Source organism: Equus quagga, chromosome 1, assembly GCF_021613505.1.
Source record: "Equus quagga isolate Etosha38 chromosome 1, UCLA_HA_Equagga_1.0, whole genome shotgun sequence".
NCBI classification, from domain to species: domain Eukaryota; kingdom Metazoa; phylum Chordata; class Mammalia; order Perissodactyla; family Equidae; genus Equus; species Equus quagga.
The window spans coordinates 130452121-130468596 of NC_060267.1; the positions used below are offsets into that span (position 1 = coordinate 130452121).

Consider the following 16476-nt stretch of genomic DNA (forward strand, 5'->3'; position numbering starts at 1 on the left):
TTGTGATTTTTCTTGGAATTATTTCCAAACAAAGTAAAAACACTTAGGAAAGCACTATCAAAAGTGCCACTGTTAATGCAGCTATGAAGTATGTTCTTGAGCCTATTTTTTCCTGATAAATTGAAGTCCCTAACATAGTAGGAAATCCACTAAGCAACCCCATATGTGAGAGAAAATCTGAAAACAGATAAAATTAATCACCCTAGATCTTGAATGCATCTCTTAACTTGGCAGTTAGTCCCATAGCATTTCAGTTTGTCATTCTTTCAAAAGCCTTATACTCAAAGTTTTCATATTAAGAGGGTGTTACCATAGTTACATTACTTGGCCAAGAATATAGGGGTTGAGCAAGATTTTGCAACTGACCATGTTGATTAAAACATGTCTGTTAAAACTCAGATCTACAGAAAGGTAGGGAAGCAGAAATAAGCAAATGAATTAATTTGTATTGATGTCAAGTTGGCACTTGTTTGAACACTTGAGAAGGAATCAAAGAAAATAATATTAAAACCTGTTACTCTAGCTATTGAAATCCAAAGACCAGCCATAAGTAGGACACATAGGAAGTACAGTTCACAACATTATTTGAGATTCTTATTCTACCTTCCTATGTGTAATTATTCTGAATATATACTTGACCTGACATTTTTTTATTATTTTTAAGTTTGTGTTTTCAGATGTTATATTTTTGGATTGCTCTTATAATAATGAACTCTTCCTACATAGGTATGAAATCACCAGAAGAACAACTGGTGTGTCTGCCATCACAGGAGGCCTTTCCTAACGACCCCCGGGTAATAAGTAGACAGAGAAGTTCTGATTACCAGTTTCCATCCTCTCCATTTACAGACACACTAAAGGGCACCACTGAGGAGGACGTGTTGACAGGTCAGGTGGTGACAGTGGAGGAGCAGTGTGTGCCAGCAGCAGAGCCGCCTGCAATGAGCGAAACCACAGAGAGAACAGTGTTAGGAGAGTACAATCTCTTTTCTAGGAAGATAGAAGAGATTTTGAAGCAAAAGAATGTTTCATATGTCAGTAGAATTTCCACACCTATCTTTTCAACACAAGAGAAGATGAAACGGCTGTCTGAGTTCATATATTCTAAGACTTCCAAAGCTGGTGTACAGGAGTTTGTAGATGGCTTGCATGAGAAACTAAATACTATTATTATCAAAGCATCAGTCAAAGGTGGGAATTTGCCACCAGTCAGTCCTAATGATTCTGGTACTAAGATAGCATTGAATCCTTTGGGAAAGCATGTCATACCAGTTTCCTCAAGTGACTTCAACAATAAACACCTCCTTGAGCCACTTTGCAGTGATACTTTGAAAGACACCAACTCTGATGAGCAGCATTCCTCTTCAACTTTGGGTTTAACTGAAGTAGACGTGAACCAGCCACACCATGACACAGAGCTAATGGTGACTTCTGATCATACTGTACCTGGTGATATTGCCCGGGAACCAATAGAAAAAGAAACAAAATCACCCAGTGATGTAAACATTTCTGCCCAACCAGCTCTTTCAAATTTTATAAGCCAGTTAGAACCTGAAGTATTTAACAGCTTGGTTAAAATCATGAAAGATGTCCAGAAAAATACTGTGAAATTTTATATTCATGAAGAAGAAGAGAGTGTGCTCTGTAAAGAAATAAAGGTAACTAAATGAGAAGGTAATAGTAATGCTGTATAAACTTGTCTTGTGGGACCTGACCTGTATAAAGTGGGTTTGTTTTGTTTTTAAATGTTAACCATATATTTTCATAATTTAATGCAGAGTAGAATAAAAGACTAGTAAGTTCAACTAAATTCAAAACCTGTGATCTAAATATCTTAGAGTTTAGAATCTTGTTTTATAGTGTCATTTTAAAGACCATTTGTATACATACTTCAAATACTTTAAACTGTTGGTTTCAAAGGTTTTAAATGTTTTTTACTTGGGTTTTTAATGAAGAGGAGGAAGAGATACAGAGAGGTAAAGGAAGTTGTCAGTGTTTACCTAGTGTAGGGTTTTACAATCAAATAGAAATATAAAAACTTTCCAGGGATGACCCAATAATGATATAATCTTTTGGTGTTTCTTGATACCCTGGTCATGTCAGGGTTCTCTCCAGCCCTTATTGATCAAAAAAATCATGATCCTGAAAGACTCTCCAATCATGAAAGATTCCTCACTACAAGGTATATGTTTTTGTACTGAAGCTACAGAGTAGACTAGCATTTCAGGTATTTGGTTTAAAAAATGACACACGTTTGTGTGTGTGTGTGTGTGTGTGTAGATATAGAGATAGACAAATAAAATTTGTAATAATAGATATGTAAATTTATTACACATTGGAACAATTTTATCAGTGGTTTAATATTATCAATTAGTATTCACTATACTGTAGGATTTTAATTCCTTAAGGGAAGACTTTATACTTTAAAATAAATGCCTGCTCTCATTTATGGGATTTACATATCATGACAAGTTTCTGCTTGTTTTGTTAGAGGAGGCAGCAGGGACTATGAATAAGTGGCTTATAGCCCAGAGAGGCCCAGAAACTCTGTGCTACTCACCTGTCCTGAGCTTTTGTCAGTTTGGGGATCTCTTTGATGTCAGCATGTTTCACAGGGTGTGCCCATGAGAACATGAAGAGCGTCAAAATGGAGGAGGAATTCCCTGTGGTTTCTTGGGAAGATGAAACCAGACTTACTAGGAATTTTCTTGGTTGCATTTTTGCCCTGTATGAATGAACCTAGAGCCTCTTGACTTTTTTCCACCCCCAGCAACATGTTTCTAAGCATGGTACTCTTTGGGGCATAGCTGCACGCTGGTGTGGGGCTAGATGAGAGAATAAGTTGGGCACAGTTCCCAGTGTGCTCAGCGTTACTCCACTTCCTCCCACCACATTTTTTTAACTGATTGTAACATACTTAAAAGAAATGCATTTTATGAATGGTGCTTTTAATTCATTCTGGCATAGAAATAATATTTCTGTTACTTACTTTATATAGAAGAAGAAGAGGATGCTATGTGTTTTATAAGCCTGATAGAAAATAAGATGGGAACTTTAATTCTTTTAATGAATATCCATTGGAAAATTTCCAGCAGAAGTGTCACAATAGAGTAGAAGAGTACGAATAAAATTTTAAGGTTCCTAAATATTTCTGGAGTCAAACTGGTTTCTTATTCTATGAATTACACTGTCATATTTAAAATGAACTTGCATTTAAAGGTTTTTAATGTAAAAAGACAGACCAAAAATTATAAGCAGGCCTGTCAGACGGTAATTTACATTTTCATTACCTGACTGTAAGCTGCTCTGAGAGCTGCCCTGTAATTTTAGAGGTTAGAGCAAAATCAGACAGTGTAGCAGATGCTGCTTTAGTTTAGGGATACACAGAAAGATCCTCTTTGGGTGTGACACTTGTAGACTGCCCTTGAAAGAGTAGTAGACTGGTTGTGAGGCAAGCTGAGTTTCAGTTTATGATTATCTAACCAGCTGTGCCAACTTTGAGAAAATTAATGTGCTTCTGTATCTGTGAAATAAGGAATGTGACCTCCAGGATCCTGCAGTTTGCTTCAGAGTTCAGGATTCCACCAGCAGGCAAAAAGCAAAGGGAACTCAGCCTGGACTACTACCTTGTGTCCTTTAAAAGGTTGTACCATGTCACCAGCATGGAGAGAGGTGTTAGATGGGAGGGTCTATTTTGCTCAAAGGTGTACACTTGACAGACATAGCTAATTAGTATGTGAATACCGTTGTATATACTCAAGGTCTGTATGAATGATTTTGGGGCTGTTGTGAATTAAATGAGTTATGGTGGTTGAAAAAGTTCTTTTATAACTCTGAAGGAGTATACCAGTGATATTGCTGCAAAGAACCAAGGGCCTGCTTTGAAAGGAAATGAGAGTCGGGGAGTGGTTAGAGATTGGGCTCTATGTTGGCCAGGCTCAGTAATGGAGATGGGTTAAGAACCCGAGCTAATCCATTTTTCTGTGGTTCTTCTGTTACCCTACATTGGCATTTACTTGGTTTCAGTTGCATAGAATTGTAACATTGTGACCGTGACCATTTAAGCTCTGAGCTTTAGATTATTCTCTAAGAAGAGTGGACTTGATGATCTCTCAGATCCTTAGAGTGTAAGGTCATCCTCAATATTGTTCTAGTACTAGTTAAGCTTAGCAGTTTATCTTGCATTTCTGGTGTTAAATGGATGTTTGCAAAAAAGCTTTTAAATGTTGATTTAGTTTTTTTTCTTTAACAGGAATATCTTATCAAATTAGGCAATACAGAGTGTCATCCAGAACAATTTTTGGAAAGAAGATCAAAATTAGATAAACTATTGATTATTATTCAAAATGAAGACATTGCAGGTTTCATTCACAAGGTAGACTGTTAAGTCAAACTCACTACTTATTTTGGTTGTAAGAACTCCCTTATTTTAAAATCTTATTGTCTTTGAGACTAAAGCTGTTTGTTTTTAAAATATCCTCATAAGCTTTAAGGCGATAAAACTTTGAGGTTGGAGGTTTAGGGCTTGAGACCTAAATGACCCTTCTGTGAATCAGCTTGTGAGATTCAAGTTTGTACCTCTGCATAATTTTAAACTGTGGCACATGACAGACTTTCCCTATCACTCAAATAGTCAAGATTAAGAATACTGAGTCCTTGAATGCCAGTGGGTCGGCTGACTCCCTTTATATTGTCATCTTCGTTTGTATGTCTCAGGTAAAACCTGTTTGTATCCTCCTTTGCCAAACCAGTCCCTCTTTCCCTTGGATTTGGAGGTACCCCATCCGGTTTTCTGAGCCTGTCTCAAGTCTTACTGCCCTGTGAAACCTTTCCTGACTTCTTCCAGTACGTGGGCTCTTGCCCTCATCTGATTTCTAACTGTACTCCCAGGGCCAGACAGATTAGCATTTGTCATTCTCTGTTTCAGCGTATTGTAGGCGCCTTTTCCTAGAGTTTTCTGTTCTTCATGGTAAGGTGCCCAGTACATAAACGTTGGTTTATATATTTGGAAATAATGTTGGGAATGTTATTTTTGTGCTTGGCTTTCCAGAGGCAACACAGTAATATAGGTGAACCATAGTGCATTTTGTTAAGACTTTTTTTGTAGGTTACTTTACACTTGAGTCTGTCAGTTCAGTTCATTCCCTTATCTGTCCTTATTTCTATTTTTATTTTGATATTGAAATAGGTACCTGGCTTGGTGACTTTAAAGAAGCTCCCTTGTGTTAGTTTTGCTGGTGTTGATAGTCTGGATGATGTTAAAAATCATACATACAATGAATTATTTGTATCTGGAGGTTTTATTGTATCTGATGAATCCATTCTAAATCCAGAAGTTATCACAATTGGTAAGATTTATGCATTCTTTTGAACACATAACTTCTCATTTGTCTTTTCTAGGTTTTTCTCATTTATGACTCAGTCATACTTTTTTAAATTCTAATTTATTTATTTATTTGCAGGGGAATATTCGCCCTAAGCTAACACCTGTTGCCAGTCTTCCTCCTTCCTCTCCCCCTACCCCCCCAAAGCCCCAGCACATAGTTGTGTATAATTGTAAGTTCTTCTGTGTGAGCCACTGCCACAGCATGGCTACTGACGGATAAGTGGTGGTTCTGCACCTGAGAACTGAACCCAAGCCACCAAAGTGGAGCATGCTGAATTTTAACCACTAGGCCACAAGGGCTGGCTCTCTCATACTTTTTAATGTTGTCCATTCTGCTAATCACAGATAATTAGTATATTTCCATCATTTTCTTGAGCTTTTATCACATCAGATTTCTTTCCCACTCTAAGTTGTTACAAATAATTTCCTCTAAATCTGGTATAAAGCAGGGCTCTCTGCACCTATTGCACTTGGATCACTTCTGGTTTGTTATCAACATTTTTTTTTTTATGTGTAGACATTATGTTCTTAGATCTAAAAGAGGATATGTAGATCTGTCTCCCTTAGAGGGGAAAAAAGAGAAAGAAAATACTACATGGGGAAAGTTGGTGTCTCTACATAATATCCACAAACACTTCTTCCATAATTCAGTTGTAGAGTGACTGGTATTTATTGAATTTAAAATGGACTTCATTATCTCTAACAGAGAACCTTAAAAATTTTTTGACATTCCTGGAAGAACTTAGTACTCCAGAAGGAAAATGGCAATGGAAAGTCCATTGTAAATTTCAGAAAAAACTAAAGGAACTAGGCAGGTAAGATTTGAAAAATAACTATATAATGATGGTTAGTTGTTAACAATGTGTTCACAGAATTTCTTTCTCTGTTTTTCTATGTTTGTAGATTACGGAGCTGTTCACTTTTCACAGATATCCTTAGCCAACCATAAGGCAATGTAGAAATTGAATTATTCTACCCTGTCTGGAAGTGGTATTCTTGTTTAGATAGAAGTTTGCTGAAGTTCTAGTTATGTATAAAGATAAAATTGGTTTAATCTTTGCCCCTGGGGGTTTAGAATAATAATGGAAATGGAGTGATCAGCATTCTTTATTAATTTTTTTGCTGAACTGTATATAGGCCAGCTAGATCAGGCCCTCTCCAATTGAGACTACCTTAGGGAGCTAATTGAGTAACTTCACACATATCGAGACAAGGATTAATCTTGACATAAGGGGATTTGTTATTAGGACATTCATTTCTATAAATAACTGATTTCTAACATGACCAGAAGTCACTTCTTAAAGTGGAATCCTTGGAGCACTAGTTACTTGAGAGGCTCCACAAATGATTATGTAATCAGATGAGTTTGGGAAACTGTAGTCATGTGTCACTTAACGAAGGAGACACGTTCTGAGAAATGTGTCGTCATTAGCTGACTTCATCGCTGTGTGAACATCAGAGTGTTTTTACACAAACCTAGATGGTATAGTCCTAGCCTATATGGTACTAATCTTAAGGGACCACTGTTGTATATGGTCCATGGTTGACTGAAATATCGTTATGTAGTACATGACTGTATATCCTACTACTAGAGAGTCCATACAATGTATTTCTACATTTAAGCAATGTAGAGAATTCTACATTAAGGAAGCTGAGCAACTCAGTAGTTAAGAATTCTGTTTTACATTTTGTCACCCAGCATTTCCTAAACTTAGACTACAAAATTTTGACATTCCATGGTCAGGTCTTCGAGGAATGGCCATGGTACATTTAGGGAAATGCAGGCTTAAATAATTTTTAAGTACTTAACTTTTTGTAGTAATTCACTTTTTTAACCTTGTTTTATCTTCAAATCACGTGAAATAGGCATCAGACAAGTCGTATGTTTATATAACAGGGAACAATACTCAGGCCCAAAGATGTAACTTGTACACTTAGTACCCTGATCTCCCTGACAGGAGCCAGTAATTTCTACCACTTGTTGCACTGTGCCTTGTGCCTAGAAATAGCTTAGAGCCATGTATTTTTTGAAGGAAAGATTTATATTTTTTGGTCCTTTTATGCCTTTCATTCAAGTTCTAAATTAGTAAAGCTAGAGAACTATAGTTTGTTACTTAGTAAATAAAATGACTGGTTGAGATTTTAGTCTAAGCAGAATAGCTGGCCCTCAGGCTTTTCACTCAGAGAAAGTTCCTGGACTTACATGTGGGTTGCACAATTCCTGCTCTCCCTCTCCCCTAAGAAGCTCCCCTACATCAGGCAGTGAGCTAAGCACTGCAGTTGTCATTAGTTAACTCAATTGAGAATTTACGGTTTTAATTTCAAGCAAAAACTGCTGCACTAAATTTTAGAAATGCAGATCCAGATACTGAACTATACTTAATTTCACAGGTTGAATTCTAAAGCTCTGAGTCTGTTGACACTTCTGAATGTCTATCAGAAGAAACATCTGGTTGAAATTTTGTCATACCACAATTGTGATTCACAAACTCGAAATGCTCCAGAATTGGATTGCCTTATCAGACTTCAGGCTCAGAACATACAGCAACGACACATAGTCTTTTTAACAGGTAACTAGTGTGCTTTAAGCTTTCTGCTATGAATATAGGAATGTGGATGAAAGGAGTCTGTGGGGTTGTGGTGGGTTGTTGATTATTTAGTTATGATTCTGAAAATGTGGAGGAAAGGATTTTGTGAAGTCTGGGAGCAGACATCATCATGTGTCTGTGTATATTTTCAAGTGTTTTATGCTCAAAACATCTTTTTTTAATTTAGAGAAGAATATCAAGATGCTTTCCAGTTATACAGATAATGGAATAGTAGTTGCAACTGCTGAAGATTTTATGCAAAACTTTAAAAATCTTGTGGGCTATCACAACTCAATCACAGAAGAAAACCTTCCACTGCTTGGTGCTAATGAGGATCTTGAGTCGCAGTCAGGTAACTTTTCAGTAGTTTTCCTTTTCTTTAAGGCAGACAGAAAAAGAGAAACGGTTTTGCTGTTTTCGTATAATGAAATGCCTATTTTGAAACCACTCACCTCAGTGTAAACAGCTTCAGAGAAGTGTTTCAAGGCATTTATCATTCTTATACTTATTATACATGTTAAGAGTTACTGTAGACTGCGTACTAGAGTAGACATTTTCTCTTTGAGGGTATGGTTATTGGCTGCTGTTATCAGCAAAGGGGTTATATTTTTAAAAAGGAGGACACCAGATAAGGGGGGTTTAGCATCAAGCTACTGTCTCCCCAGATGTATAAAGGAGTTAAATTACAAAGTAATAGGGATATCCATAGCTTTAGTCTTTTGTGAGATGGCCTCTGCTTTGGTTCCAGGATTTATATAAAATGAAAGATGTACTTACTTTTGTTTTTGATGAAAAGCAGAGATGATCGAACATTTGATAGAGCTAACCAGTTATAGTAGTAATCCAGTGAAGCTAGATGTCGAAATTTTTATTTTATATTTGTCTTGTCAAATACTGAATTACCGTATAACTTTAGATGCTGTTTTGACATTAACCCCTTTGGAGCTGGGAGTTGGGATTTCCCAACATTAAACGTGAACACATTTCGCAGAAGCTTTTAGCATCGGATTATCTGGACATTCACACCTAGTGTGAGTGTTGTGACTAAGTGAACTTGTGGCAGAAGACCAAGCTTTAAGGGATTGTGGACTTGCAGACCCTGACGCATTATATTGTGTGAGTAGTGTATAATTTTAAAACTTAAACAAATTGTGTATTTCAATAGAGGAGGACTTTTTGTTTTTTAAATGTAGCTCTTTTAGAAAACGATGAAAAGGATGAAGAGGATATGTCTCTGGATTCAGGGGATGAAATCTCACAAATAGAAGTATGCAGCAATTTTCATTCAGAAATATTGACGAAAGAGACCAAAGGATCACGTGGAACAGATCAAAATATGAATATTCAAATTCAGTTGCAATCGTCTCTTGACGTGCAAAAAAGTTTATTAGAAGATAAGACTTATCAAATTGATTCTGAAGAGAGAGCTTCTATTGATCTAGTATGCTCTGAAGGAGAGAACAGCAATTCAGCTGAACAAGATTCATATAGCAACTTTCAGGTTTATCACAGTCAATTAAATATGTCCCATCAGTTTAGTCATTTTAATGTTCTCACTCATCAGACATTTTTGGGGACACCATATGCCCTTTCATCAAGTCAGTCTCAAGAAAGTGAAAATTACTTTTTATCTGCTTATACTCAAAGCTTGGATAGAGAGAAATCTTCATCTCCATTAAATTGGGGGAAAAGTGATTCTTCCAGGCCATATTCAAAAGAGAAATAATTACAGTAACTTTTTTTTTTTGGAAGTAGGTTGTTACGGACTTTTTCTGTTTTTTAAAAGTGAATTAACAATTTATATTTCTTTCTCTAAAAAAAAGGTTTCTTGTCCTTTCTCAAATGTTTTTTTCCTCTTATTTAAATCATGATGGCCTGTAACATTTGAAGTATCTGAAAATTGAAATAAATATATATTTTTAACATATATTGTACTTGCATTATCTCATGTTGGCACTTTTAAGTTTTACAGTTTATATGTCACTTGTACTTCAGCTTCAAACTGAAGCCTGTTTTACATATAAAATGAGATATTTGCAAAAGGATAGTGAACAGCAACGGCTTTCATTTTTTCTCCCTCTAATGTCCGATACCAACTACTTTTGCTGAAACGACATATCAACTGTTGTATTTATTTTGATTTAAGCTTTTGTAGAGTGTTTTTACACAGGTATAAGCCAGTGAAGTTAACAAATATTTTCAGGATTTTGGCTGAATACCTCAAGATTTATCTACCAGTGCAGTTTCATTTAGATGATAAACCATGTACATAGGACTTAGGATTTAATACCAGGCAGCATTATTTTTTATCTTTAGGTTTAGCCATGGAAAAATCGCCTGCTGCTAAAATTTTGGTCAACTTTTAATTTTGAGAGTATTTGATAATTACAATTTTCAGTGCTTGTGTGGTCCTTGACTTAACCAAATTCATAATTCAAAAGATAGGTTTCTGTTTATTAAAAAACATTGAATAATTTGCTATAGATTTTTAAATTGGTAGTCTTAGAAAAATGGAAGTATATTTTTGTGGTGGTAAGCACTTAGGTGCTATACTAAAAATAACTTTTTAAATTCACAGATAAAGTATATAGTGGAGATCAATTTTAAAACCATATCTAATGCAAACTTGTGTTTTTGAAAACTACAGTTTATACAATAAAAGTCATAAAAAACAGGATCTAGAGAAAAGAAAAATTACCACATGAGCCTAAACTGAATCTGGGTTTAGAATTAAAAGTTGTTGGGATTGTTAAGTCAGACCTTCCTTTGGCGCCTCAAAAAACTTGGAAGAGTTCTACTCTTTTAAATCTCTTCATAGAGCAAAATACGTAAGTGGTATTTCACTTATGATCTACATATAAAGTGTGGAAGAACATTGGCTGTTAATAGGTCAGAAACTCCAGCCTGTCAAGGTAAGTAGAAAGTGTTTTTTTATAGGACTTAAATACCCAGATTGTGACAGAGCAAAAAAATTGGTTTTTTACTACTAAGCTTTTACAAAAGTATGTTTTATTGTAAAAAATATATATATACACACAGCATTTTACTATATAATGTACACATTTTAAATAAGCATTTAAAAAATAAATCTAGGCTATTTAAAAAATACAGTTAAGTAACAAGCACATTTTATAATTTGGAAGACACAAATCAAATGTGAAGGATTTGATTGTCTACATTTAAAACGTAGAACTAAAATTCTCTTCTTGATTTGCAGCTAAAGGCATGAGATTAGTTTCCAACTCCCTTTGCTTCTGGAGAAGGCCCTGAAATCACATTGATATGTTAGTAAGGTGTGCAGCAGACTTGCAAATTATTCCTCTTTTACATTTCTGTCCTGTTAATCCAGATTTATATTTACTTTGAAAACATTGTGTTAAGCTCAGTTACTTTGCAATAACTTAAGCTTTATCTTTGTCATGTTGAATTTTATTCACTCAAAAAATTTCAGTAATTCTTACACTAGATTTGGATATTGTATAACTATTATGTATCTGTAAGATTCTACTTTTAGCATAAAAACCAATAGGGATAACTTTTCTCAAAACCAAGTTTCCACAACTATGAAGCTGAGATCCCTCTCTTCCTGTTCCCCAAATGCTCTTAACATGGTAATGAGACACACTGAGAGATATCCTACGTTTATCTTGACTGCACTAACCTTAGTGGTTAATACAAGGCCATGCTGAAATAAGATGTGGCCACTATATAGGTGGGTGAAGGTATGCATCATATTCCTTCCACTTGACCTCACAACTTTTGTCTCCCCTAACCTAGAAGTAAAAACGTCTTGTCACATTAAAGGAATATTTAAGTAAAATCTTTGCTGTGTGTTACCAAGCTTGAGTTTACAGAACTCAATCAACACGTAACCAAAACTAGCATTTAAAAAGCTAAAGGATACTTTCTTCATAAGCCTGTATTAGTGGGGGTGCTCTTCTAGCTGCACAAAAAGAATTGGTAAGCAACACTTGAATCGACAATTTGAAATGCAAGAGGTGTGGTAAATGACTGAGTATAGTGAAGTGCACTCCTAAAACAGCAGTTTATTTTTCCCAAATATAAAAAATGTACTGTGAATCAAAACTGCAGACCAATTTTGCGAGTCATTATTTTTTTTAAGCCCAGGGATATGTTTTTTAAAGCTAGATGATGGAGAAAAGTTATAGCCTTAAATATTGGATGTGTTACCTGAGCAAGATAAAGAGAAGTCACAATAATTGGTGTGGGAGAAAAAGTAGTCTGGTGAGTAAGATTATACGTATAATTTCACACTGAATTATACTATTCTTTGGGACTTATGTCAATGTTCTGTTCCAAACACTGCCAACACATTCATTTAAAACATGTGTGAAGTACATTATCAAGAATTTATTAAAGCGTAATTGTGTTATTTTCTGCCTTTGGTTTTTAGGGCCTTATTGATCACGTTTTACTGTTCAAATGTATGCATTTTCCATTCAATAAAATTGTCTTAATATTTGAACTGTCTCATGATTTCATACTGGAAATAAATATTCTTAAAAACGGCAATGGGAAACGAATTGAAGGAAAGTCCTGTTTTATTTCAAAATTAATACATAGGTGAATTTTTGATGTTTTTGAACTGGGATGCGGTAAAGTCACATATATCATGTAACCAACTAGGCACTTTAAGTAAAAATCCTAGCCATTCCAACACACAGCCCTCCCCCAGCCATATACAGAAAAACAGTCACATCCATAATTGGTGAAAAAGCTCATACCTGTCTCAGTTCTGATAGTCCCTTAAGGATTGCTTGCTGTCGATCCCTGTTTTTCACCAAGTTAGGATTAAGAAGTGGGTCCCTCACATGGTCAGAGTCAACCAGCTGTCGTTCTTGGTCATAGTCTGAAGCCAGATGAAAATGAGAAAAGTCAAAATACATTTCTAATAATACAATATAGCTCTATGCTATACTATTCTAAGGATTAATATTCAATTAAAGATTTAGTAATGGATCCCAAAGGAGAAATTCTCCCTCTCCTGGGGCAAAACTTATGATATTTTTTAGAACTAAGGGCAGGAATACTAACTTAGATTTTGGGTTACCTGTGCAGGGGGTAATACTTAAATATTTAACTTACCATATGGATTTTGGTACTGAGGATCCTGAGTTAAAGGCCTAGACAATGGTGCATCTGGATCAAGGTAATAGATCTCATTGGTTCGGACATAGGGAATAAAATGGGATGGTTCAGAAATTCCAGGTGATGATGCTGTTTGATTGCCTCCTGAGATAAGATTCTCTCTCTCGTAATTAGTGTTTTTTAGCGTCTGAGTTTGTTGCGTTCTGTTGTTCACTGCTGGAACTTTTGGTGACTGAGACCTATTTTTTTAAAAAAGCATAATTAGAGACTAATAATTAGAGACTAAGAAGCTTCAGTACAAAATTGTGTGTTTTAGATTAAGCATATCTACTCTTTAATCACATTACAATTTATTCTAAATGTACCTATAAACACCTTTAGGAACGCTATAGAAGCTTGAGTTCTATAATATCTTTTCCTAAAACAGGGCAACAGAGTGGGATTAATTTGTTTTTACTAGTACTTGCTGAAGATATATGTACTCTAGTATAGGGGGGAATATTAAGTTACTAGAGCCTGAGGATCAATGCTAGCTGGGTTAGGTCAAAATGTTTCTCCTTAGATAACTCACCATAAAATGTACTTAACATCTGAACTAAACTTGCTGTTAGAGCCACATTCTTAGACAACTCTAACCTAGCTGGTTCATGCACAAAGGGATAGAATAAAAATTTAAACAGTTCCAAATCTCCCATTGGTTAACTGAATTTCTCAATGTCCCTGCCAGTCATTTCTTCCCTCGGCCCTCAATCCAAGCAGAATGTCTATTCCACTGTTGACATACCTGGAAAATCAAAACTATTAAGCTAACTCTGGAGATAACACAAAATATCACCTACATTCCTGCCTGGGATGCCTAGGCCCAGTCCAACTTGGACCTTCAAATTCTAGGTAAAATGCCAGCCACACTTTCCCTTAAAGCTCTACTCCCTCACCTGGAAGTCACATACTTTCCTGTTACTGTCTTCATATACATACATGCTTGATCTCACCTATAGTTTGAGCAAATATTTTATACCACACAGAAAGCAATAAGTGGCTATGGAATCAATCTGATGCATAACATACCTTTCCTTGCTGAAAGAATTAATTTTCAGAGGCTCTTCTTCCTAAAAGATGGATAGATAAATATAGAAAGGAGTAACAGTACTTCCTTATGTCCTTACAAACGCTTTTAGAGGTTACTTGTTGAAATAATCTGAGGGAGACTATATTTTTCCAGAGTCAGAGACGACCAGTCCAGTAATTCCTGATCTTATAAATTATCACCTGTCTGGACTATAAAGAAGAGTTTTGAATGGGTGTTTGAATCAAGAATAGCATTAATCTATACAGGGTTTAAGTGTAAACTTTTTCCGTAAGAATCCAACAGTAAACATTTCTGGCTTTGTGAGCCATGTGGTGGGCTCTGTTAGAACTAGTCTGAACTCTACCATTGTAGGGCGAGGTCAGCCATAGACAATACAGAAAAGAATGAGCATGGCTGTGTTCCTATAAAGCCTTATTTACAAAAGCTGGCAGCAGGACGGATTTGCCCACGGGCCATAGTTTGCTGACCCCCGGCATAAACAAATTCTAGAACTCTTGTTCAGACACAGAACAGCTTTGTCAAAACATGCACACGGGGAACCGTGTTTTCAATTTAGAAACATCAATACATACTTTAAAATATATTTTTAAGACAAGAGCTTTACCTTTTTGACTAGATGCCACTTGAACCTTGGCTCAGTTTCTTGATGAGATGAATGAAAAACTTCTGGTGAAGTGCCTCTATTTTGAGAGAGGTGTCCGGAATTATTTATTTCTACCAAATTAAGCAGTTCCATCTGCCTTCTTACCTTTTTTTCTTCTCTTTGCTTTTGAAGCTGTTTAGGGTACTTTTCTGATGCTGGGATATACCTTTTGATTGGCTTATTTATATTCCAATCAGGCCTTTTAGGACATTTCTTCATATGTTTCATTTGTTTCTCTGTTCTTGTGAACTGATTACACTGGTCATTATACCAACTGTTTTCTTTTTCTAAGTTGGCGCCTTTATCCCTACTTAATACTACTTGTTTGTTTTTCTTAGTGTTAAACTGTTGATTAAATTCTGCAGGAATCTCGGGAGATGAACAATTTATAATTTCCCTCTCTATTACTGATCCACAGCATGATTCTGCATTGGTGAATATTCCTGTATTTAAGTCATCTAAAAGAAAGTTTCAGATGATTATTTTTTTAAATTATAGTAAAGCATACATAACACAAAACTTACCAATTTAACCACTTTTTTCAAAGGCATTAAATAGTTTTATTAGTTACTGCCCTCTAAAACCTTTCTTGTTTTAATTTCCAAAACAAATTCTATACCCATTAAACTCTCCATTCCTTCCTCCCCGCTCCTGGCAACCACCATTCTACTTTCTGTTTCTCTAAATTTGACTAAGTACCACGTAAGTGGAATCATAAAGTACTTGTATTTTTGTGACGTATTTTGTGATTATATTTTTGTGGCTTATTTCACTTAATGTAATGACCTCAAAGTTTATCCATGTTGTAGCATGTGTCAGAATTTCCTCCCTTCCTAAGGCTGAATAATATGCCATTTTATGTACACACCACATTTTGTTTATCCATCCGTCTGTGAAGGGACACTTGCATTGCTTCTACCTCTCAGCTACTGTGAATAATGCCGCTATAAACATGACTGTCCAAATATCTCCTCAAGACCTTTTCAGTTCTTTTCAGTACATACCCAGAAGTGGAACTGCTGGATCATATGGTAATTATATTTTTAATTTCTTTTGAGGAAATGCCATACTGATTTCTATAGCAGCTGTAGCATTTTACACTGTCACTAACAATGCAGAGGGTTCCAATTTCTCCAAATCCTCCACTAAACCATTTTTAAGTGTAAAATTCAGTGGCACCAAGCACACCCACAATGCTGCACAATTCCAGACCTCTTAGTCACCCCAAACAGAAACCCTGCTCTCACTAAACAGTAACTCCCCATTCCACCCTCCCTCCCAACCCCCAACAACCTCCACTCTACTTTCCATCTCTATGAATTTGTCCACCCCACCCCACCTAGATTCCTCACACAAGTGGAACCATATACTATTTGTGTTTCCCTGCACCACCCATCCCACTCCTCCTGTGTCCAGCTTATTTCACTCAGCATAATGCCTTTCAGGGTCATCCATGCTATAGCATGTATCAGAACTTCAGATGATTCATTCTTAGCATCACAGAATGTAGACAATTTTTTAAACAAAACTTTCCAAAGAAATGTCTTGGATTTTACTTAGAATATAACAAACACTGTATGTATTACCATCTTGTACATCTAAGTAAATTTATTTCTACATTTTTCCTATCAATGTAACTGACAAAATTTTTCATCAAAGC

The 16476-nt window shown here is 35.8% G+C and overlaps 3 protein-coding genes across 5 annotated transcripts in view; 2 read left to right on the forward strand and 1 right to left on the reverse strand.

Moving 5' to 3' along the window:
• TASOR (transcription activation suppressor) overlaps nucleotides 1-9145 on the forward strand; it is a 51023-nt gene extending 41878 nt beyond the window's left edge. Inside the window, exons 18-24 of one of the 2 annotated variants that reach the window (XM_046642112.1) lie at nucleotides 727-1658; nucleotides 4253-4375; nucleotides 5189-5348; nucleotides 6093-6201; nucleotides 7778-7956; nucleotides 8162-8326; nucleotides 8891-9145. In XM_046642112.1, the coding sequence (XP_046498068.1) occupies nucleotides 727-1658; nucleotides 4253-4375; nucleotides 5189-5348; nucleotides 6093-6201; nucleotides 7778-7956; nucleotides 8162-8326; nucleotides 8891-8946 (1724 nt within the window). In that variant the 3' untranslated portion in view covers nucleotides 8947-9145. The remainder of the gene's footprint in view (nucleotides 1-726; nucleotides 1659-4252; nucleotides 4376-5188; nucleotides 5349-6092; nucleotides 6202-7777; nucleotides 7957-8161; nucleotides 8327-8890) is intronic. The other variant, XM_046642120.1, reaches the window with a different exon arrangement.
• Nucleotides 9143-9897, forward strand: LOC124252286 (protein TASOR-like; the record flags this gene model as incomplete). The annotated part of the gene is made up of 1 exon (XM_046685609.1): nucleotides 9143-9897. A coding segment is annotated over one exon (558 nt), but the record flags the coding sequence as incomplete, so codon positions are not given.
• Nucleotides 9898-10027: 130 nt separating this feature from the next.
• CCDC66 (coiled-coil domain containing 66) overlaps nucleotides 10028-16476 on the reverse strand; it is a 49679-nt gene continuing 43230 nt past the window's right edge. For both annotated transcript variants that reach the window (XM_046642143.1, XM_046642136.1), the window contains exons 15-19: nucleotides 14778-15274; nucleotides 14152-14192; nucleotides 13081-13322; nucleotides 12720-12844; nucleotides 10028-11240 (exon numbers count right to left, since the gene is read on the reverse strand). In XM_046642143.1, coding sequence (XP_046498099.1) covers nucleotides 11154-11240; nucleotides 12720-12844; nucleotides 13081-13322; nucleotides 14152-14192; nucleotides 14778-15274 — 992 coding nt within the window. In that variant the 3' untranslated portion in view covers nucleotides 10028-11153. The remainder of the gene's footprint in view (nucleotides 11241-12719; nucleotides 12845-13080; nucleotides 13323-14151; nucleotides 14193-14777; nucleotides 15275-16476) is intronic.